Source organism: Rhinolophus sinicus, linkage group LG06 (genome assembly GCF_036562045.2).
Source record: "Rhinolophus sinicus isolate RSC01 linkage group LG06, ASM3656204v1, whole genome shotgun sequence".
NCBI classification, from domain to species: domain Eukaryota; kingdom Metazoa; phylum Chordata; class Mammalia; order Chiroptera; family Rhinolophidae; genus Rhinolophus; species Rhinolophus sinicus.
This window is the reverse complement of record NC_133756.1, coordinates 123,819,731-123,844,299: the sequence shown is the minus strand read 5'-3', so window position 1 is coordinate 123,844,299 and position 24,569 is coordinate 123,819,731. Positions and strand designations below refer to the sequence as shown.

General features: G+C 44.4%; 1 protein-coding gene across 2 annotated transcripts in view; it reads right to left on the bottom strand.

Annotated features, from left to right (window-relative positions):
* Positions 1-1,577: 1,577 nt before the first annotated feature.
* SYT9 (synaptotagmin 9) overlaps positions 1,578-24,569 on the bottom strand; it is a 161,832-nt gene continuing 138,840 nt past the window's right edge. For both annotated transcript variants that reach the window (XR_012497500.1, XM_019728135.2), the window contains exon 7: positions 1,578-3,818. Coding sequence is in view for 1 of the 2 variants with exons in the window: in XM_019728135.2 (XP_019583694.2) it covers positions 3,810-3,818 (9 nt within the window). In the remaining variant the exon portion in view is untranslated. The remainder of the gene's footprint in view (positions 3,819-24,569) is intronic.

The following is a 24,569-nucleotide window of genomic DNA, read 5'->3' as shown; positions in this document are numbered from 1 at the left end:
TGCAAGGGGACGACTGGCGGTTCTGCTCATTCAAACTAGATTTTACACAATCCCTCTCTCTTAACTGCAATAATTCTTTCTGAATTGAAATCTTCAGAAAAGGGACAACCTCGACTTAGCCTACTTAGCATTTTCATCTCTAAGTATGTTCCCAAGCCTGGGAATGTCTTACGTGCACCTTTGCTGTAGCTCAGAGAGGTGGGGGGGGTGGAGCATCCAACTGAAACTTTTGATCAGTCAGTAGAATGGCAATAATCATGTTTTCCCTCCAGGGTTTCTTGTGACATTGTAAACACTCATAACTAGTTACCTTTCTTTAGCTTATGCTCTATTTAAGTGTCCATGAGTAGCCCTTCTCTCCTCCTCTGTCCCTTATTACTGGCCCCCTCACCCCACCCTTATGCATGTTAAGTATTACATGTGCTTTTAAAGTGACAGCTATCCAGGAAGCTCTCTGATTCAGTGACACCCCTCCAACTCCCACCCCCACTATCCCTGATGAGCCACACCTTCTTGTATTCCATTCTAGTGTAATTCCTTCCCCTTAAATCTAGGATTGGCCCTATGATTTGCTCTTGACCAACAGTGTGTGGTTGGGATGACTCTGTGTTATTTCAGAGGTTATTTAGAATCTACTGGGACCTCTTGCAATGTTAGGTCTGAAGGCGGCCAGCCGCTATGTAAGAAGTCTGACTACCCTGAGACCTCCATGTTGTGGAGAAGTGCTAGCTAACCATGTGGAGAGACTATGTGGAGAAAGATGCCCAACCAGCCTCCAGCTGCTCTAGTCATGCCAGCAGAGAAGCCAGGAAGGGAGCAAAAAGTCCTTCATGGATATCCCGTCCAATCAGGCATTCAGAGGATACCAGACTCAGCTGCCATCTGATAGGAACCATGAGACTCCAAGAGACAGCAACCACCCAAGCCCAGCCAACCCACATCATCATGAGAGATAATAGCTTTCTATTTAAACCACTAGGCTTTGTAGTGCTTTGTTATGCAGCATAGATAACTGGAACACCCACCAATATAGCACAGGATGGCCATGAAGATAGCAAGACATTTCCCATACATATTTTTTGTCATTCTCCATTCTTAAGTCTGACTTTCTTTTCTTCATAGGAAATGCAGTTCTACTGACGACCATGAGGACTAAATCATCCCATATAGAGTCATGATGTCGGAGCATTTTGAAAACATCCATATGGTAGAAACCACTACTTCCCCCGCCCCTATTCATCCTCGGGTTATGCACCAGTGTATTTCTAGGACATCACATTGCCTGCCGAAGATGCCCAGTTCGCTGGCTGGGAAGATGCTTTTGCAGCAACACACATCCAAGGCAGATCTTCTTGAAGACAAATGCAGCAAGAGGAAGGGGCTGAGAATCAGGGTCAGGTGGGGGACACTGGATTGGGGGAGTCAGCTTTCCCCAAGGCCTCTTCATAAGATCTAACCAGGGTGTTTCCCGTTCCACTGCCATTTCCATTTTTTTCCCCCAAGGTACTTTAATTTCCTTCTCTATCTGGAAAAAGACGTTGGCGAATACCTTTCCCACCAAGTTCAATGAGACAAGGTTGGAATTTTTCAAAAGGAACATTTACTCGGAAACTAAAGGGAAACCAAACAGAATGCAAGAGAACAGAGACAGAGTTGCAGATGGGCTCAGGAAGTTCAAATTTATAACCAGCCTCTGGCTACAGCTGGGCTGGCTGGGCAAAACTTTCCAGACACAAAGCCACCTGCCCGCCATCTGGGCAGGTCTCGCTGTCTGCTGGTCCCTACAAAGCCACCTTCTGTGTCATACCAACCAATCAGTAGTACACTCATTAGTGCCCCAGGGCTGCTAGCTCTCTGGGCAGGAAGATCTTCAGGATCTCCTACCAAGGCTCCCAGTGCCAAGGACATATCAAAGTTTATTGGGATATATGCCTGATATCTATTGGGGCCAGTCTGGTTCCTCTGGAACCATTCTTCTGGGCTCATCTGCCTGGCTCTTGAGATAATATTTCTGCGGACTATCCTGCTGGCAGTAGTCTTTCATGCTTTGGTCCTAAACACTGGTATGGTGGAGGATGTCTGAATGGGAGGAATAGGCAACGAGGAAGCTTGGGTCAAGAAAGTTGTATACTTCTCATGTCATCAAACCTAGGCAGAATCTTGGGTCCCCTTTGGATCCTGGAGATTGAAAGCCAGTCAGAGATGGAAATGGATGAGGCAGGCTGGAGAACACATGAAGGTGGAGTATAGTAACACTGCCTCACACAACCAGTGGCCTCCATCCTTTTTAGATTTGACACAGGGTAGTTTCTTATACGAGCAGCTGTCACAACAAGAACTTTCTGAAGACATGCAATGGTCCGGCTTCCACCCAGTCAATCCCACATTGAAATGTTAATTGAAATGAAGATAATGAGCTTCCCAGGAAGGTAAACGACAGTCCAACTCTGGATTTTGCTGCAAAGGGATTGTATGAAAAGGGAAATGCTACCTTGGAGAAGGGGTGTAAATGTGTGGGTGGGGTACCTTGCATCCATCACAGGAGGCAGAGGACCACTAGGTAACAGCCCCCTCCCAGGGTATGCTGAGGACTTTGGTTTCATTCATGTGGAGGCAGAAGCAATGAGGATGAGAAACACAGCTGGCAGTAGGTTGGCTGATATGGTCACAAAGGAAGATGAGTAATGAATGAGATACCTGGGGAGAGCCCTTGACCTTCACTCTTGTAGGTATTTCCATTCCCCAAGTGCTATGAAAGTGATATATGTGTTTGGAAGTGAAAAGGAAACCGTCTATGGCTACCCAAGGCTATGCCTCTGGGCTATTGCATATGGAAATACCTCAGAAGGCACTCAGGCCAAGAAGGTCCAAAAGTCGCTCTTTCAGTCAGGGGACAGCTGTGTCATCTCCCCATGAACTCACACAATGGTACATCTATTTCTGAGGCTGCCCCCTCAATGGACAAATGTGCCTGGGAAAGGGTATTCCAGAATGCTTACGCCATTGAGAAGTATGCCTCTCTAATAGGGATGACATTTGACTTTCATTTTAACTCCAAAACCAGTTGAAAGGAAGTGGCTGCTGGCTATCTAGAAAACAGTGTAGGGGCTTCTGACTCCTCAGAATCTACGTTTAGCAGAAGAGAGAGCCACGCTCAACTGGTACTCGCTGCCATGTGCATGGGAGGGGGCAGTGAATTTGCTGTGAACTAGCCCTCCTTGCACTAGATTTCTCACCAGGGGAACAGCTTGCTTATCCTATTACTCTCCCGGGGTTATTCCTTGCAAAGCCGCAGCACTTCTTGGGTGAAATTATTTTCTGGAGAGTTATTAGCTCAAAGGTAGTCCAGTATGTATTAGATATGCTGCCTATTTAGCACCTGGATATATTTTAAAATATTCTGTCCTTCCAGGGCATTCAAAGCAAATAACCTCATGTCAGCATGTCGCTGCCAGGGCAGGTGCTGTGCCCCCATCACCCAGGGCCTTACGTTCATCACCAAGAGTCCTGTACTCTAGGTACTCTCAGTACTCTCGCTGCATCACTGGCTTTCTTCCAGAGTCCGAACTTGCTTCTTCACCCTGAGAGACATGCGTCCCTACAGCACACCACCTTAGGCCACCTGAAGACATCTGGACGTTTCGTGTTCCCCAAACCCAGTCTGGAAAGAGGGCCAGTTATTGCTGTGGTTACAGCTGTGCATTTGGTCACTGGAGTTGTCTGAGTGTTGTTGGAGAGGAAAGGTTACTTAAGATCTTTGAAGGACGATGGTCCTACTGCATCCTTGGCAAGGCAGTCCTCTTCCCCAGTCATCGTTTCTGTAGGAAGAAGAAACAAAAAGAACACTTTGGTTTTCATCCATATATTTTTTAATGTGTACCTAACAAGTGCCAGGCACTGTGATGGATGCTGGGGATACAGTTCCATGAGTAAGACACACCCCTCACAGGGGCGCACAGAGGGAGAATTACAACGCGAGAAGCTGAATAACAGGTGTACATTAAAATGCACAGGAGCAAAGAGGAGGGAGAAACAAACTTCAAGGGGACTGAGGTCTACAGAGAAGATTTGAAAGATTAAGTCTTTTTAAACACTTTTTAAAAAAATTTAAGTATGGTTGGTATACACTGTTTCCTGTGTACAATATAGTGATTCAACATGTATATACCTTATAATGTGATCACCACACTAATTCTAGTAATGAAAGCTTATCACAATATTATTGACCATATTCCCATTCACTTCTGTCACTCATCCTCCCATCCCCCTCCCCTCTAACGACTCTCACTTTGATCTCTGTTTCAATGAGTCTGTTTTTGTTTTGCAGGGAAATGCAAATCAAAACCACCTGAGATATACCATCTCACCCCAGTCAGAATAGCTATTAACAAAAATGTCAACAAATAAGGTTGGCTAGGATATGGAGAAAAGGGAACCCTTGTGCACTTTGGTAAGACTGAAAATTGGTGCAGTCACTATGGAAAACAGTATGGAGATTCCTCAAAAAACTAAAAATAGATCTATCATATGACCCAGCAGTTTCACTTCTGGGTATTTATTCTGAAAAAACAAAATTCAAAACGATATATGTACCCCTATGTTCTAGTAGCATTATTTACAATAGCCAAACTATGGAAGCAACCTAGGTGTCTTATCAATAGATGAATAAACAAAGAAGATATAATACACACACACACACACACACAGAATGGTATATTACTCAGCAATAAAATGAGTAAAATCTTGCCATTTGCGATAACATGGATGGACCTAGAAGGTATTATGCTAAGTGAAATAAGTCAGACAGAGAAAGACAAATACCATATGGTTTCATTTATACGTGGAATCTAAAAACAAACAAACAAACAAAAAACCCCTGAAACAAATGAACTAATACAATGAAAGGTAAGTCTTGAGGCTGAAGGGGAGCCCACTAGGCGAGAAGGATGGAAAGCCATTTCGGGCAGAGGCAAGAGTCTTTGCAAAGGTACAAAGACAGGGAAGGGCATATGGTTTGGTCCATTGGAAGTTTTGTCATAATTTGGTGTAAGGAGTAGAGCAGCAGGAAATAAGGCTGGGAGGAGAGGGGGGTCTGCCTGAGTGCTGCACCATCCGGTCCTTGTTTCTAATCTGTGAAGAACAGGCTCTTTCAAAGGAGCCCCAGACTTAGAGTAGCAGGATATTTAGTGTTTCACACTCAGCCCAGCATTCAACTTAAACTCAGGGTATCTTCCAGTACAGATTAAGGGTATTAATGCTGCAGCCACAGAAAGAAAAGCGAAGTCACTTCCATGGACATAGCATAACAAAAAATATACATATAAACTGTGGGAGAGCTGTAAACATTCTCAAACTGGAATATATGAACTGCATTTCAAAGACCAAATGTCCATATTTGAGGCCACTAGAGAAAGTAATACAAGCCAGAGCATACACTGTAAAGGGAAAGTCATGTCTGACTGTGACCCTTGGCTTTGAAGAGCACGTCTGGGTGTGGGCACACTCATACCCCTGAGAAAGAGTTGCTCCTTTCTGAGTCTAGGAGGAAAATATGAATGGATATTTGCCTTATATTGTGATTAAAACACAACTTTCCTAGACCAACTGACGCTGTGGGAAAGTTGTGTTTTACTTCCCAACCCCACACCTGCATCAGGCCGTGCTTCCCAGGGCCCCTTCTCTCAGCTGTGAGACCCATACCTACAGGCCCAGCTGGCCAGACCCTGAGTTCCTCCTTATTGGGGAAGGCAAACTGTCAACAGGCTCAGTTCCACCAAGGAATGCGGTCTGGAATTAGCTGTGCTGCTATTTACAACTAGGCCACGTGCCACATCCATTCAGCTTTTGAGTACCAATTGTCTGCCAGGCATTATCACGTGAACTTTTCAAATCCTTAAAATAATCCTATGAGGTTCTTTACTGGAAAATATAGACATGTAGAGAGACTGATGTGCGCAAAGCCACAGTTACTAAGTGTCAGAGTTTTTCCAAACTATAGAAAAATATTTAGGGATTCGAACCTAAGACTTCTAATTTCAAAGTCTAAGCTTTAACAATTACATGATTCCTAAACTAACTCTGTCAGTCCAGTCTACACGTCTGAGCTTCTGCTTTGGTTTTCTAGGCACTCTAAATCTAGCCAGATGAGGTAACTTTAAGAAACTCTAGTCCGATTTAGCAGTATGCAGCAGGTGCCATATCCCACTTACGGGTTCCTACCTTCTTATTCCATTTCTCTGGATTCCCCTGGCGAGTGACCTGCAGGTGTACCTCATTTCCCCCTTCAGTTCTACACATAACACACTATTCTCTGTTTGGACCTCAGTGACACCTCTCCATGTGAGCCGTCCCTTCAGACTGCTTTGGGCGGAGCTCTCCCAAAGCGCCCAGCCTTAGGGAGCACTTCCGTATCTGGTTGGTTATAGCCTCCTGTGAGGACCACTTACAGGGCTGGGCTATGACCTCAACCGATCTTTCACCCGTCCCCATACCCAGGAATACTACTAGCAGAGGCCAGGCCACCAATGGCCAAATCACAGTACAGCTCCAATCTGACTTCCAGTGCTGGGGTTTGCTCACTTGATTTCCTGTGTACAGTTAGCTGGAATAAAGCTCAGCCACTGGGAATACTGTGGAGTAGACTACTGGTCTCTCTCTTCTCCAGCTGAGTAAGTTTTCTGGGCCCTGATACTGTCTGGTCCCAGAATCCTTTGTTTTCATACTCTGGATGGTGCCAGTAAGGCCGTGGAATACTTGTGGTCTGCCATCCACAAGATGATGGGATAAAGGAGTTTCAACATGTCTGGTGGAACAGTGGGGTCCTCTTTACCAGGGGTCTTGCAAGAGAAGCTTCTTGAAAACAAGCTTCTCTTAGGGAAAATCAGACATGTAAGTCAAGTGTGAGAAAAGTAGTTCAGTTGTTCCAGGAGAAGGGCAATTTTGAGTATGGCGTGGGTGGATTGTGCTATGGCTCAACCCTTTTTGTCTATCTCGTGGGAAGAGGACTGGAAAAAGTTAACTAACCTAACAAAACAAAATAAGCAAATCGTGACATCTTTCCAAACTCTTATAACCTAAAAGGCTGTTGCTCAGCCAAGCTTTCTGTTAAATGAGGTATAAGAAAATATTTTTCTGTGGTTGGGAAAAGCACTGATGCCGTAGGAATATGGTGGGGGACTGTGGCATCAAGACCAAAGACAGCAATGGTGGCTCAAGCACTGGTGGCTGTAAGGCTGGCCTTGCTGGCTCCAGTGCTAGCGCTAGGCCCATTTCCGTGGGCAGCAGCGGCAGTGACCTTGTAATCAGATCCAGTCGCCTCCGAGGCAGCACCAGGGGTTTAGAAAGTATTAGGAAGATCAGCGGCATCAGCAGGAGCAGTGGTTATAATCTTATCTGAACAGAGGGGATTTTAAGCGAATTCAATTGTCCTGAGACATATGAATTTGATTTGAATTAAACTGAATTGAAACCAAAGATGAGAACTGTCCTAATGAAAACTGTAATGTGAAGTGCCATTTCGATCACAAAAATGATAACTGATATGAGACAGGCCATTGAAACTGACTGCAAATTAAGAACATGAAAAGATTGAGTGGATCATTAGACAATATCTTCCTGTGAATTTGAAAATGGGTTTTGATTACAGGAAGTATCTAAGGGTTTTGAACTAAGGAGCTTGTCAAAAATTGAAGTGACTCATTACATGATTCAATCTTATATGTACTTAACATTATTAAACTTGAATTTTAAAATTTTATTTAAAAAAGCATAAAAATCTTGGGACTTTATGGACTATTACTCACCACAGCTTTGCAAATATATGAAGAAACATCATGCCACGCCCACTTTCTCCCTTTCTCCAAAGAAGGCATTCTTTATTCTTCTCTCAGCCTGACCCATTAAAGAATCAGTATGTTAAAGAAATAAAGCAAAGTGTGAATGTAACTACACTGCCAGTCAGGAGAATGGGGGCAATAGCATGGAAAATTAAAGAGTCTATCTGGGTAAAATCTACTATTGAGCACTCACTCATCCTACTGTATCCTAAGAGCTTGGCTTACCTTATCTCATTCAATACTCACCTTGACCCTCTGTGATAGATATTACAATTACATTTTTACAGAGGTAACTGAGTCTGAGAAAGACAAATAACAAAAGCAGTAAATGGCAGAGCCAGGACCTGCCATCATGTGTTTATGGATTCAAATGTATGCTCCTTAAGTACCATGCCCAGGAAGACAAATTACTGTATGCCAACTCCATTGCGATGCTTTTCTAAAAAGGATTCTCAGTTAAGAATTCTGAACAGTCCAGACTTCATAGGAACATGTATTGAGATTCACTGTCAAATCAGCCTTGAGAGGAAGGGTGGTGGACGGGGGCATGTATAACATGCAGACTGTCACTGAGAGGGATTCATAGGAAACAAGCAAGAAGCAAGTGCTATAAAGTGAGCCATTCAAAAGGCAAGAAGAGTACTGTCATAGTTTTTCAGATGAAGGGGCAAGTTAGGGAATTACTGCAAGGAAAAACTTACTCTACCCAGTGAAGTTAAGGAGAGAATGTTTGCAGTTTGTTACTCCAAGTTTACGTTAATTATATTTATTCACTAATTCATTCAACAAGCATTGATTGAGCACCAGGCAAATGTGTTGACCACTAGAAACATAAAGATGACTAACGCACACCCTACTCTTGAAGAGCTCACAGCTGTCAGTAAATGACTATAGAATCAAGAATGATGAGAAAGACGAGGGAGTGAAGGAAGTCTCATCAGAAAGCTGGACTGTAACTGCTGTGTCTGTGTGTGCGTGTGCACGCGCACTGAATTCCCTCTGCTCAGGTCAGGGAAGGGGAAGGGAAAAAGTTATGATTTAAAAATTGGAATTTTATTTGCTAGAAAATTTATAAGTTTTTTAAAAATTTAATTTGAAATGTTTAAGAGAGTTTGATTAAGTGTGAAATTGGTGTTTAGAAGTTTAAGAAAATTTAATCTGTCAAATGAATGAGCTAAGTGAGAATTACCCAAAGAACAAGTGAAAATTAGTGCTTTAATTTCAAAACAAAATGATTAGATTTATAATCATAATAGTTAATGTTATATAGCATTTACTATGTACTGTTCTAAGAATATTAAATATATTGATTCATTTACTCCTCACCATAATTCTCTGAGATGGGTACTATTATTATCCACATGTTACAGATGAGAAAATTGAGGTACAGAGATGTTAAATGACTGCTTTACCAAGTGCTATGGACTTAATTGTATACCCCAAAATCTATATATTGAAGTCTTAACCCCTAATGTGATAGTGTTTGCAGATAGAGCCTTTGGGGGGCGGTAATTGCATTAGATGAGGTTATGAAGGTAGGGCCCTCATGATGAGATTTAGTGCCCTTATGAGAAACACCAGAGACCTAGTGGGCTCACTCATCCTCTCCTTCTCCCTCCCCCTCCCCCATCCCTTCCCCTTCCCGCTCCATCTCCACCAGCCATGTGAGGACACAGTGAACAGTCAGCCATCTGCAAGCCAGGAAGAATGCTTACCAGAACCCAGCCATGCCAGTGCCCTGATCTCTGACTTCCAGCCTCCAGAACTAAGAGAAGATAAAGTTCTGTTGTTTAAGCTACCCAGTCTATGATATTTTGTTATGGTAGTTGACTAAGATATCAAGTGTATTAGTTTCCTAGGACTGCCATAACAAAACATCACAAATTGGGTGGCTTAGAACAACATAAATTTATTCTCTCACATTTCTGGAGACCAGAAGTCTGAAATGAAGGTGTCAGTGGGGCCATGCTCCGTCTCAAGGCTCTAGGTAAGGATCCCTCCTTGCCTCTTCCTAGCTTTTGGTGGTTGCTGGCAATCCTTAGCTTTCCTTGGCTTGTATTTACATCACTCCAATTCCTGTCCCCATTGTCACACTGCATTCTTCCTGTGTTTTCACTGGGTCTTCTCCTAGGTGTTCACTAGTCACTGGATTTAGGGCCTATCCTAATCCAGTATGAGCCTCATTCTAACTTAACTATCTGCAAAGACTCTATTTCTAAATAAGGTTATATTTTCAGGATCTGGGTACATCGAAATGGGGGGGGCACTATTTAACCTATTTAATCCCACGTCCCCAATATTCAGCACATTGACAAACTCAATGTCAGTTCTCAGTCCTCATCTCATCTGACCTATTGGTCAACGTCCGACAGCACTCATCATTGTCTTCTCCCGAAAACCACTTCTTCTCCCTTGTCTTTGGACACTCTCTTGGTTTTCTCACTACTTCAGTGACTTTTTCCTTTTCACTCTCTGCTGTTCTTCTTTTCCCTACCTTGAAGTGTTGGAACGTCCCAGTTTTTAGTCCTTCAACCTCTTCTCTTCTCTATTTACATCTCAACCATCTTTACAACTATAGCTTGACCTTTCTCTGGAACTCTAGATTTCTGCATCTAACAGCCATTTCACGTGTCCTTGTAGATATTCAATAAATGCTTCAAACTTAGTAGGTCCAACTCCTGATTGCCCGGCATAGGTGCTCCAGCCTTCCTCAGCTCACTTCATGTCAACTCCATCCTTCCAGTTGCTCAGGCCCAAAACGTTGGGTTCATCCTTCACTTCTCTCTGTCATGTCCTACATCAGGAAATCTTATTAGGTTTCCTTCCAAAATATATCCAGAGTGTAACCACTTCTCACCACTACCCCTGTGTCTACACTGGTCCAAGCCTCTATTGTTTCCATTTGGATAACAATGGTAGACTCCTAATGGATCTCCCCACTTTCATCCTTGCTCCTAAACAGTCTATTCTCAACACAGAACCAGAGGGATCAGTAATAACCCCAGGTAATGTCACGTGTCTCTCTCCAAAATCCTGCAATGGTTTCTGGTTCATCTCAGAGTATGAACTGAAGTCCTTATGAAGTTCTATTAGGGTCTATGTAACCTAAGCTCTGCCCACCCTCTTAGCTTCCTGATGTCATTGCCTATTACTTTCCCTCTTGCTCACTCTGCACCCACACTGCTCTCCTCACTGTTCCTTGTACAAGTTCCTTAAGGTCTTTATAATGACTGTTCCTTCATCCTGCATATCCACATGGCTTATTCCCTCACCCCCTTAAGTGTTTACTCAATTGTTTCAATTCTCCATGTGGCCTACAGTACCTCTATTAAAACCACACCTCCTCCTTAAAAAAACCAACCAACCAACCAACCAACCAACCAACCAACCAACCAACCAAAAAACCACTACCACACTTCTGAGCCCCTTTATCTGCTTTACTATATTTTTCATAGTGCTTGTTACTTTCAATATTATATAATATGCTCATTTGTAATGTTTATTTTCGGTTTTTTCCACTAGCATATAAGCTCCACTAGGCAAAGAATTTTTGTCTATTTTAGGTATTCAGCCAATATTTGTTGATGAATAAATAATTGACTGACTCTCCCATTTCTCTATGCAGAGTGTTTGTTTTAAAGGAAGTTTGATTGATCATTACTTGAACAGAATGCCACAATGTAATAAATGATACAGGTACTGCAAAGAGGCATCTTGAAAGACTGCTGAGATACGCAAGCATGAAAGAATTGTGAGCTTTCTGGAGGAAATGGTTGTGGGTTTCCCAACCTGTTTTTAAACTAAGATGTTTTCCTTGCAGAGAGCTTTATGAGAACTGTCTGGGCTTTTGTGTTGCCACAATTCTCACCTGAGACAATGACTGGGAACTTGATTGCATTGTCTTAACTTTCATGGGTGTCACCTTGCACTTGGAGAACTGGGTGTTGGAAGGAAGGTAGGGCTCATTTAGTCCTCAAGAAAAATGAAGCTTCTTTGGCTTTCAGAGAAGCACTGGGTTACTTTTATACATTAATAGAAATACTATGCCTGTAGAGTTGAAAATAGAACATGCAGAGTCCATCTCACAAAACTGCAATCATTTTCCAAGTTGTAAGATAGAAAAAATTGGAATTCTATCCAACAAGAATTTATTCAGCGCTGACTTTGTGCCAGGCATTTTGCCAAGTACTGGTTATACAATGATGAATAACAGTCTCTAGCCTCACGGAGCAGTTGGATGTGCTGTGGATGACACGTACACAGATAATATCAAGTGGCACTACCGTGTTTCCCCAAAAATAAGACCTAGCCGGACCATCAGCTGTAATGAGTCTTTTGGAGCAATAATTAACATAAGACCCGGTCTTATATAAGACCGGATATTATGTTATATCTATTATGTTATACCCGGTCTTATATTAATTTTTGCTCCAAAAGACGCATCAGAGTTGATGGTCTGGCTAGGTCTTATTTTTGGGGAAACACAGTAAATGTTATTTTAGGGGTAGGTGCAGGGTTCTAGGGGAAGAAAACACAGACAAGAGACGTTTTACTCATAGGAGGGTCTTCAGAATGCTTTCTGAAGATGACAGTGAGCGGATGCTTAAAAGATGACCTACATCTAGCCAAGCAAAGAGGGTTAGCAAAGACAGCACAAGAAGTGAAAGCAGGAGCAAGGGCATGGGGGTAAATAGAAAACACAGTGTGGACCACCAGTAATTGGGCATGGCCTCAACATAAAGTCCAAGGAGATGGAGGCAGGGTCACAGAGGACCTCGCATGCCAAGATAGGGAACCTGATCTTATTCTGGACAAAGGGCAGTTATTGAAGGATTTTAAGTAGGGAAGAGGTATGATCAGATTTTTGTGTTAGGACTTGGACCCTGGAAGCAGTCTAGAGATTGGACTGGAAATCACACAGGAGAGCAGGGAAACCAGAGTTGAGTGACCACGTGGGAGAGCTCAAGCATCTATCTTGCCTTGATAATCCTTATCACCCTGGCCCTGTGGAAGTGTTGGTCAGTGAAGACAGGGGGAGGTAGTTGGCTTCGGCTCCTGAGAACTTTAATTGGCTGGTCCCCAAACAGGACCAGAGTATTTAAATTCAGTGTTTCCTGAAAAGGAACAAATGGAGCTCTGATAAATAAAAAAGAGCTACAAATATAAATACCAAGGAGATGATAAAGAGTTGTATATCTATCTCTTACCCAGCCATCAGCTGACCCTATACATTAGTGCACAATACAATGGATATTAGATTTGTTTACCTGTGAACTGACTTCAGGATATCACCATTACCACTTATGGAATGGTGGGCATTTTCTGGCTAAGAAGCAAGACCCCAAAGTCCTCTAGTTCTCATTTGCCTGACATGAAGGAGACATTAGAGGAAAGTACATCCAGCCTGCTGTACGTGCAGGTACCTGTGTCTCTCCTCTGGGGGCTTCTACCCACTGAGGGGAGCTGTGTGCAGACTACAGCTATCTTAATCTAATCCACCCTTGGGCACGCTCACACTGGCCAGTCCCCTCCTGCCTGGGACCATTACACACTGGAAACTTCTCTATAGACCACAGAGGAAAGGCTCAATCACCATCTGCAGCAAAGGTGAGCTATGAGCCCAAATCAGCCAGATACATCAATACAGTGAATAATGAAAGATCTTACTTTTCACCATGGTGAGAAAACACAATCTCAGACCTCAAGGGGTTTGCAGTCAAGAGAATACAGATGAATTATCTAACTATAAAGCCAAAGCTAGAGGCAGTAAGAGGTCAACGTGAATTACAATTGAAGTATCATGGGAGCACTTCATGTTAAGTGGCGTGTAGTCACTTGTGAATTCACAGAGGAGATGACACTTAAATTGAATGCTGAGGATTATGTAGGATTCATGTGGTGAGCATGGTGAGAGGAAAGGTATTCCAGGCTGAGGAACATCAGGAGAAAAGGGACAAAAAAGAGAATTAGCTTAGAAAACATTAATAGGTATGGCCAGTCAGTGGAAGCATTTGAAGAAGGGAGAACTGGTAAAATCTGAGTTCTCCTTCCTAAGGAGAGTGGTTTAGAGTGAAATGGGAATGACTGAGGGGCTGCTAAAGTCACTTCTACAGTCCACCTGAAGGAGAGATGACAGGCACAGGGCTACCTCCTTCTTGGGCAACGGCTGGGACCAGCCTCACCCGACTGGGTCACTTCAGCAGATTGACCCCCGAGATGGTCATTCATTCCCAGAGTTTACACAGACCAAAGAGCACAGTTGTGGAATCTGTAGCCTATTGTGATACCCTGAGGGATAAAATACCAACTGCATGACGACCTCAAGCAGGGGTCTTCGCTCCAAATCTCCAGGCCCTTCCTTCATGCTCCCCTTTCCTTCTCCAAGTGTGATTATGGATGTGTTTTTCCTTGGGAAGAGCTGTCAGAATTAGCTTAAATATTGGGGTGTAACAGTATGGAATAAAAACATCTAGTAGCTTGAACAGAACTTCACTGAAAAGTCAAATATGTGGTAATTTAAAAAACATAATTGTTAGTGTAGGCAGAAAGAACAGGGTCATGTGGAGAAAGCGGGGAGGAAAAGACGGAAGACGTGAGGGGAAACAAAACAGAGGAGATGAGATCATTCCTTAGAAAAAGTGCAGCTACAGCTAACTGTAATGGATTATAACACTATTAGCATTGCCAGCTGGGAAAAATCTCCACTCCCTGTGTCGCCCTGACAGTCCCCATAAGGGAATCCTTCCTGATGGGAAGGAGTAGTCATCAATAGCAAGGACCTGCCCTGGGAACGCCTGCCACACCACCCCCTGCAGATTTTGTGCCCTCAAACATAATCCTAAATTTCTCTGTTCTTTGGTGCAGTTGCCATTTTTCTCCTGGGCCTGCCCACTCTCACGCCATCTTGAGAGTATACTGGGCTATTTCCTTTCTTTAATAAATGTTTGGCTTGCTTGCCTTTGTTTGCATGTCTTAATATTTTGGTACGTCCTGGAATTCCTTCCAGTGATGTTTACCAAGAACCCTTTCAATCTCTGGTAACGTAATGTCTTACAGCTTACTCTTCTCTGAGAGAGAAAGACAGAGATCCTTAAATGTATTTGCTGTTTGAACAGAAGATATGCATAAGAAACTTTCTTTTCTCCAAAGATTTAGAGGCTTATATTGGTATGTGATTAGTAATATCAACATTTTTGGTATTATTCCTACATTAGCTTTTCATCTCAGAGATTCTCACAATGTCAAAAAAACAAACAAAAGAACTATCAGCACAATTAATTTTTTTCTTATCTGAGTAGCTGCTCTCTTCTAAAAAAAATATGACTGATAGCAAGCCAGGAAATGTATCTCTCCACAATGCTATTAACTTTGGGCCTTTGTGTGAATTAGAAACAGGAACCCCTCCAGGCGTACAGACCACTTGGCAGTGAGGAGAGCACTGACTTCAGCTTCAGGCCTCTCCTCTGCCCCAGGTCCTGATGAAAGGGACACTTGCAGGACCGTTTGCATGGCCTGGGGGAGGGGAGAAGCTCTTTGGGGGGCTATTGAGGGGCTTAGATTATCAAAAGTAAAGCCCAGATCCTGCCTTAGCCTGAAAGGCTAAGATCCCAAGAGGCTGTGCTATTCCACAGAATGATGTAAAGTGTGTTCTTTGCAGACACTTTTCTACTGGCAGGGACACTTATGGCATGAGGTGGATGTTTCCTTCCCTGGTTATAGGATTTATCAGTTTTACATTATCTATTTTGTGTTGTAATCACCAACCCTTAGGAAAGTTTCATTAAATGCTACAGCCTGGCATTAGCTGTGCTCTGGGGAATTGAGGAGGGGCTGTGTCCAAACTTGGAGTAAGCAGTACAGGGAGAGATGGTGGCTGGGAGAAGCAGTCCGGAGACCTCTACAGATGACCAGCAGACAAACTTGGAGGACCGCTGGGGGCAGAAAGGGTAAGCGACAATCGGAACCTGTGAAAAACGCAACCATTCTTCAGGGAATCACTGAGCCACGTAGGGAGAGGAAATCATCTTAGGATAAAGAGGGTGGAGGCTCAGATCAGGTGAACCTGAGGACCTTGGATTTTATTAAGGAGCTGGGAATAAGGGGATAAGAGAATAGTGACCGAGGGTGTAGCAAGGACCAGGAAAGGGCGGCTAATCTTGGATGAAGTAGGCATTGGTGTTACCTGTGGGGAAGCTGAGGTCTCATGGCTCTGCTGCGAGCACCTGGCCTGTCAGGCGAGATGAACCTGCAGAGGGGTCAGGCTGAGCTTAGCTCCTCTGCCCTGGAGCTCCTGATGAGGGGCCGGGACCAGAAGGCAGGGCAGCTCCTCCTTGTCCTGGCCCCAACTGCTGAGGACTCTTGTGTCCCAGCCACGCCTGCCTTCTCTCCGTTTTTCCTAGGTCTTTGCTCAGCTGTCTGCTTCTTGTTCCAGGTCTCTGTTTAGTGTCACCTTCCCAACCCCCCAACACAAAGGCAGCTTCTATCACATCCCTCTGGCGTACTTTTCATGCTTGAACTTATCATGACCTATTTTCTGTGTGTGTGTGTGTGTATGTGTGTGTGTGTGTGTGTGTGTGTGTGTGTGTGTGTGTGATTTGTCTGTCTTCTTCCACCAGAATGCAAGCTCCATGGTGGCAGGAATCTTGCTTGCTTCGCTCAACATTGCATTGCTAGTGCCTCTTACAGCATGTGGCACATGACAGGTGCTCAATGAATGTCGGCTGAATGAATGTGTGAGTGCAGAGGTCAGGACCACTGAAGACCATCGTGGGAACCGACGATAAATAATCCGATGGCCAGCCATGGGGTTAGGAGTGTTTCCCAGCTCACACTGACGACACTCCCCTCCCCATCATCTGCAGTGCCCCCACCCACAGCAATGAGTCCCTGGAAGTCATGCTTACAAGAGACGGAGTTCTCTTAATCCTCTCTTCCCTCACACCCTCCTACCTCAGCTGTTAGGACCGAGGGTGGGCACCCACCCCAAGATGAGTGAATGCAAAGTCCTATTTTTGGAAAATGAGAAAGGGGAAGAAAAGGAAAAAACACAGAGAAATGAGAATATGTGTGCGTGTGTGAGTGTGTGTGTGCGCGTGTATGTGTACACACACACACATATACATACATACACACTACTTCACAATTTCTTAGTCTGCCTATCATCTCTCCCTCCCTCCAGAGGTTCAATGTCATCAGGACTCATTACCACTTTCCCCACCTCTCAGCGATACTTTCTTTTGATTTGCTCCATTCTGGGGCAGGTCCTACTGCTGTGATGGTAAGATAGCAACTAGGCCTCCACACTTGCATTCTGACAGCTCCAAGTCCAGAGGAAAGAGGTGACTCTTCCAGACAGTTTCTACAAAACTTCTGGGCCTAAATTGGATCACGTCCCCATCCTGAACCAATGCCTGAACGTGCCTTTGGACACAGCCTGGGGGACACAGAGCCCCTGGAGCTGAGGGTGTCGTTAGGTCTACCCACACCCCATGGACAGAGAGGGAACATGGCTGAGTCCTCAAGGAAAATGGGTTCTTTTATCAGAAGAGGAGAGAGGAATGCTGCATAAGCAAAATCACAAGTTTTCACTTCAGAGCTTTTCATGTTAACTAGGGAAAATCATGTTCTAATGTGAAGGCATCAAATCTTTGTAGCTACAAAGTGTACTCTTATTAGAATACAACATTTAAAAACACATTTGTGGGAAAAACCCACAGAACATAACATGATTAATGAAATAAAAAAAAAAAGTATTCCATTAGCTTTTAGGATTTTTTTAAAAGGGCTTTCAGTTAATCAATTTTACTGCCTATTGTTCATTGCACATCCTACTGGTTTTGAAAATGATGGTTATATTGAAGCAGATGATTAGGTGGGGAAGAAACAGCAGAAGCAAAACAACTGAAAGTAAATTAGCAAAACACGTACATGACAAATCATTTGGGAATGTGAGATCATAAGAGATAGTGAATCAGTGCCAGCAGGACAAAAACAAAAGAACATTCCAGAATATTCTTAGGCATTATTTTAGTTTTACATTCTTTACTGAGCTGAATAATAACAACACAGAACAGGGAAAATCTTTCAGAACCAGCATAGCTGTGTGACCCATAAATTGATGGACCATGTAAGAAACTGGTTGCATCTGACTGATACAGCTGTGTCCTCTTCCAAGCTGCCTGACTGGCAGAGAAACAGGTTTGAGAGATTTGCTGAGATGTGTAGGTACTTGCTAATTTTCTTCTACGAAGAGGGTAGAGGGAGAAAAGGAAGAGTGCAGCAGCCATAGGTTGCCCGCTTTAGTTCATGATGAAGTGATGCAGAAAGAAAGCCCTTCCTAAGGGTGTGAAGAGAGGTTCACATCTGGATCCAGCCCAGACAGCCCTGGTACCTGTGCGTGAGGAGCACTGAGAGAGAAGAACATTGATTTGAAAAGCACTGTATGGAATTGGAAAGATCTCGATTTAAATATGTATTAGTCAGATTTTGCTGCAGTGACAAACAACCCAAACAACCCCCCAATCTTGGTTGCTTACAATAAACACTTATTTCTTGCTCATGGGTTTAAGGGTCATCTACAGCTCAGCTGGGCTCAGCTGGACGTAGCTCCAGACAGAGAGAAGTCTGATTCTGTGTTTTCTGAAGTCTGCTTCTGTGTTTTCTCATTCCGGGACCCAGGTAATTCTTACGACAGATGCCAGAAGCCCAAGGGGATGAATAGAAATATGTGATGCATCTTAAAGCCCTCAGTTAGAACTGTCATCCCACCCATGTTCTATTGGTCAAAGCAAGTCACAGGGCCAAGTCCCAAGTCACCGGAATGTAAGATCCACACAAGAGTGAGGAGGGGGCATGAAACAATGGACAATTAATGCAACCTACCTCAATATGCTACCTCTACCACTTCTTTGCCTCATGACGTGCAATAAGTTAGTTAAGCCTCAGTTTTCTGCTTTTTTGTTTTGTTTTGTTTTTCATCTGGGGAGATAATACTGTTTACCTCACAGGGTGAAGGTTAAATTAGATGATACATGTACAGTGCTTAGCATGGTACCCTGGGTAGAGTAGGTGTTCGATGTAGGAAAGCTAATATGGTATTATTATTAATCTGAGGTACCGTGTTACGGGCCCTAAGGCACACCTGCTTGTCTGGAGGACGATGACTCACGCTGAGAAGGCAGGACACAGTGATTGACAGGTTACACAGGCACAGTCCAGGGCAGGCAGGCAGGTAAGAGTCTAAGATGATGGGAACACCAGGGGCATATTAGATCCAAGGCTCATGAACACTGGGTGATGGATGAATGAATGGATGCATGCGTGAGAGATGCCTCAGGCTTCCTCTCAAACAACTCTGGGAAAACACTGGTCTGAGGGTGGTCGTGGCTTTATCGTCCCACCCCTGGGGCTGCCTGGTCACCTTACTTTCTCCAGGTAAGGCAGACATTGCCTCTTGAAACAGAATCTACCAGGCTTCCCTCCCTTGCTTTCTGCCCCCACTGTCCAGTCATCTCTCCTCTCCCTCCTGTCACCCACATCCTGTCCTGTATTTCCCCTTCCCTGAATGAACCCCCTCTTTAAACCACCTCCACCCCTTCTCGGGTGCTCTCTATCTGCCATCCTCCATATCTTTGACCCTTTGTTAAAAGCTGTCAAGTATCTCCTCGCCTGATGTGAATCCTGGTTCTCCGTAGAAGTCATCACTCTCTCTGCAGCCCTCTCAAGACACTGCAAACCTTCACATCCCATGTAGCTCGTAGTGAGGTGGCAGCATTGTCTCTTCTGCTCCTCAATGCCTTTGCTCCTCTACCTTCTTGTCAAACAACCTGTGTACCCTACACCTCTCCAACCTGTGACCACCAGCAACATCCTTGGCCACTGCCCTCCATCTAGGAAAACGAAGGCCCCTGCTACTCTGGTTTTCTCTTTCACTCCAAGTCCTGCCATTGCCCCGCACTAATAACCAGGCGAGGGATGTGTCACACCTTGGTGCCAACTCATCCCACAGCTGGGCATTATGGCAGTGGTGGTGACAGTGGGGGTGGGGAGGGACATTCAGATCTCTTTGGAAGCTGTAGAGATGGGCCTCTAACTCAGTGTACCCACTGCAGAATTATGTTGAAGGTGAGTTATTCTGAGAGAAGTCTTTGGGTGTGTAGCAGAGGAGATTTTGCCACTTTATGAAACAATTTCAGTTAAGTCTGGAAAATAAAACCACATGCCACACAATGCTGGAGGCACAGTGGGTACAGTTGCCATTTTCAGCATAGATTGAAGTGGAATAATCGCAGCATGAAACGGCAATAAATAAGGCACTGTCATCTTGTTGAAGCCAGCACAAGCACACACGGGAATGCTTTCTTCGCTGGAACAGGAGGTGTGTGCTGCGCCCTTGTTCTCAGCCTTGTGGTGAGAGCAGCAGGGACCAGAGTCCTGAGCGCAGAAGTTAAGATCTGATGAGGTGCCTGTGTGCATTCTGCTCATTTCCCAGGAGCCATCAGCGGCAATGACACTTCCTCGAAGTCGAGAGCCAGGCCCTCGCCCCTGAGTATGGCACCCTCGCACTGCAAAGGCTGCTTTCAGAATACATTCGAGGTTCTGAAGCCCTTCTGGAGGCCACAGCCTCCTCTATCATCTGTTCTCATTCCCTGCTACCTGTCCATCCTCATCTCCGTTTCACAAAGTCATCAAATCACCTCGTAATGTGAAATATCTGGAAGCCCGTGGGACCCCGAAGCCCAGCTGTATTTCTCTCCTTCTGGGTAGTATAGACTTTTCCCAAAAGCCCCTCCAGAGAGGGAAATCCTGTGCTATCAGGCAAAGCAAGGGATGTTGTCAGTGAGGGCCTTTTCCAGTCAGCTTTTCGGTGGGTAGAACGTTAAACATGAAAATCTGCTGAAATCATTGTCAGTGAAGGTCCCCCACTCTGAGTCAGGAAAGGGGCTTACACACCAAGCATGTGGGAAGCCAGGCCTCCTTCCCTCTTTCCCTCAGTCTCTGTCTCTCTAATTCAGCCAATACTGAGCACCTACTCATTGCTGAGGCCCACACCAGGGTCCAGGGGATCAGAGATGAATGAGATACAACCTTCAGGGAACTCAGGGAACTCATGGCCTGTTCAGGAAAGCAAACACAATATAACAAAACAGCGTTATGGGAGTGACCACAACAGTAGTCCGCCCTTATCCGCGGATTTGCTTTCTGCGGTTCTAGTTACCTGTGGTCAACTGTGGTCTGAAAATATTAAATGGAAAATTCTGGAAACAAACAATTCATAAATTTTAAATTGCACACCCTTCTGAGTAGCGTGATGAAATCTTGTGCTGTCCTGCTCTGTCCAGCCAGGGATATGAATCATCCCTTTGTCCAGTGTATCCACGTTGTAGGCGCTCCCCACCTGTCAGTCACTCAGTAGGCCTCTCGGTTATCGGAAAGATTGCAGGTATCACAGGGCTTGTGTTCAAGCCATCCTTGCTTTACTTAAAAATGGCCTCAAAGAGCAAGAGTAATGATACTGGCAAATTTAGATATGCCAAAGAAAAGCAATAAAGTGCTTCTTTACAGTGAACTTTCATATATATTCATTCACAAGAAGTGGAGTACAACATTAGGAATAGAGACAGTGGAAATGCAATGGCTCTGTGTGATGTCAGAGGGGTAGCAGATCAGGGGCGGGGGGTTATCACTTTGTAAGGGGTATAAATGATAAATGTCTAACTATTATGGTGCTTCATTATACATGAAACTAATAAAAAAAATAAACTGAAAAGGTGAGTACAGTACAATAAGATATTTTGAGTGACAGAGAGACCACATTCACATAACTTTCACTATCATATCTGTTATAATTATTCTATTATTAGGTATTGTAGTTAATCTGACAGTGCCTAATTTATAAATTAAACTTTATCATAAGCATGTATGTATAGGGAAAAATATAGTATGTATAGGGCCTGACAGCAGCACGTTTTGGACACTCTGGTTCTCTCGTCTGCTTCTCTCTTTCCCCTCTACATACTTGTATGTTAAATAATATCAATTATTAAAATTTACCTAGCATGCATTAAGCACCAGACACTGTGTTAAACATATTACATTCTTTTCTCATTTAAGTCTCGCCACAGCTCTATTTGGTGGGGTCTATCATTATGCCGTTAGGAAGCTGAAGAATCTGAGGCTTAGAGAGGTTCAGAAACTTGCTCAAAGACACACAGGTCAGAAGTGGGAGAGCCAAAATGAGAGCCCAGAGGTCTGACTCCAGAACCCATGATTTTAAAAGGCACATTCTTCCAGCTTCCCACAGTGAAAAGACCACATCTTTGGCTTTGAATTAGTAGAAGGTGGCCCAGGGCCCCTGCAAAATCCCAGCAGGGGAGGACCCTCCTGGAAGCCTCTTGGCAAAACAAGGGGCTGTCCCCAGCCACTGACCTCTAAGTCCCAGGAGTAATCCTGCTCTGGAAAACCATGAACTCCTTGGGAGATCAAAGGCAAAGCCGGCACTGCCTGCCAAAGGGTTTGGCCAGGCCCCTCCTGCGATACAGGCCTCCAGGGAGTTAGACACCACAAGACACGGACATCCCTGGCTCTGCCTCCACAGGGAAGCACACACATGGGCCTCCGCTGGCTCTGGAAATGGGGCAATTTCTCACTTAAAAACATCTGAAAACAAACTTCAGTGCCTTCAAAATTATACATTCACAGAACATTTCTAGACTCTGGAATAGGATCAGATGGTAATGATTTAATTGATGGTTAAGCGTTAGATAAAATGAATGCACTGAATCCTTTCCGTAATTATCTCTCCAAGGAGCCCTGGCAGCTGTAATTACTGTCTGAGGCCAAAATTACAAACCTGCTGTAGTTTTAAGCAAACTATGTAGCCGCCCCTGCTGGCTCTCTGAGTAAAAGTCGACCACTCCCAGCACAGGGGCCGCTAGGACCCATCACAGAGAGCATAGCCCTTGCAGAGGTTTGCCTCCCAAACCTTGGGAATATGTTCTTCTGGTTGTTCTGCACCCCTGGCCCAACCCTCACTGCACACTGCTGTCTGTCCTGCGCTCCCCCTGTTCTCAGCGCAGTGGGCTTACACTCATCTCTCCTGGCGGAGGGGGGCTGAGTGCAGGATGCACAAAGGGGCACCCTTATGTCTCAGGTCTAAATCTCAGATGATGGGGAGCTCTCCTTGGCCTGGAGATAGACCCGTGGTGTCACTGCAACTCAGAGTCTACATGCAGTTGGTGGCCAATACACCAAATAAGGTTATAAATCCACTTCTGGCTACAATGAACCGGAATAGCTGTCTCCACGGATCATATGAGTCCAATTATGACTAAATTCTTTGCAGAAGCTAAGCTCCTGCCTGGATAATTATGCAAAATTGATGTATTCATTCAATAAATACCACAGAATTGTGGAGCGCCCCCTATGTGCCAGCTGCATGAAGGACTGGGTACACATTGGTGAAGAGAGCAGATATGGTTCCTGCAGCGTTGGACTGTGGCTCTTGAATTATCCTTGACTGGAACCTGCCCAAGGTCCTGGCCAACACAGTCTCACACATCTGGATCTGCATCTGGAGATGAGTTAGTCGGACAGCAGAGAATGTCGGAGTGGGTTGGGCATGCAGTAGGTGAGGGAGAGCACACAAGCGCTGATTTCAGCAGAGCTTGTTGGAGACAACGGGCTGGATTCTCTCAGCCTTTCTCTGCTTAATAACAGTTACGGTAAGTGTTACCTTTCTCTACGCTGCAGCCTCTTTGATAATTCAGCACTTCCCAAAATGCCTACTGTGTTGTGTGCATAGGCTGTGCTCCTGTGTGGTTTATTCCTTCTACCCCCAAACCATGGATCCCATGCCCTCTCCTTGCCATGCAGGGTTTTTATTAGGTGTAAACAACTGAGAACATAGCACCAGATAGCAATTACCATAACTGTTATTAAGCAATCTGATTATTTACTTATGTCTATCCCTTTAGCTGGACTATAAATTCCATGGAGGATGGAGCTAGTATTTCCCCAGGGCATCTCCTGTGCTTGGGAAATTGCTTAGCACCCACTCAGAAACATTTGATTTATAAATGAAAAATCATAAAATCCTAGGGAGAAAGAAGGCAGAGTCTCTGGCACCCTCCACTACTGGAGGGAGGTCAAAGTCCCCAGCTCAGGTCTAAGGATTTTGTCAGGTGAAGGTGCTAGGAGGTCAAGTCTGTGGAATGATGAGCAAATCCAGGCTTCCAATGGGATACACTAGAATTCATTCATTCCCATTCATTCATTCATTCATTCACATCCACTTCCACTCCCTCTCTCCCCTTCTCCTCACTAGACTATGCTCTTGGAAGACAAGCACCATGTATTTTTATCACTAAATCTAGACATTGTATACCATGTTTCCCTGAAAATAAGACCTAGCTGGACCATCAGCTCTAATGCGTCTTTTGGAGCAAAAATTAATGTAAGACCTGGTCTTACATAAGACCCGGTCTTATAGTATAATAAAATAAGACCACGTCTTACATTAATTTTTGCTCCAAAAGACGCATTAGATCTTATTTTCAGGAAACACGGTAGTACTGAGTGACCCTAAATAAGAGTTTATTGAATAAGCACATCAGTGAACCCTGAAAGGCTATTTGCAGTGACACTGATGGCCAGGGGAGGGCAGCAAAGGGTAGCAGAGCAGATGGCAGAGGCCCCAGGAAAGGGCCATTTGCTCTGGGATTTCTTGGCAAATGA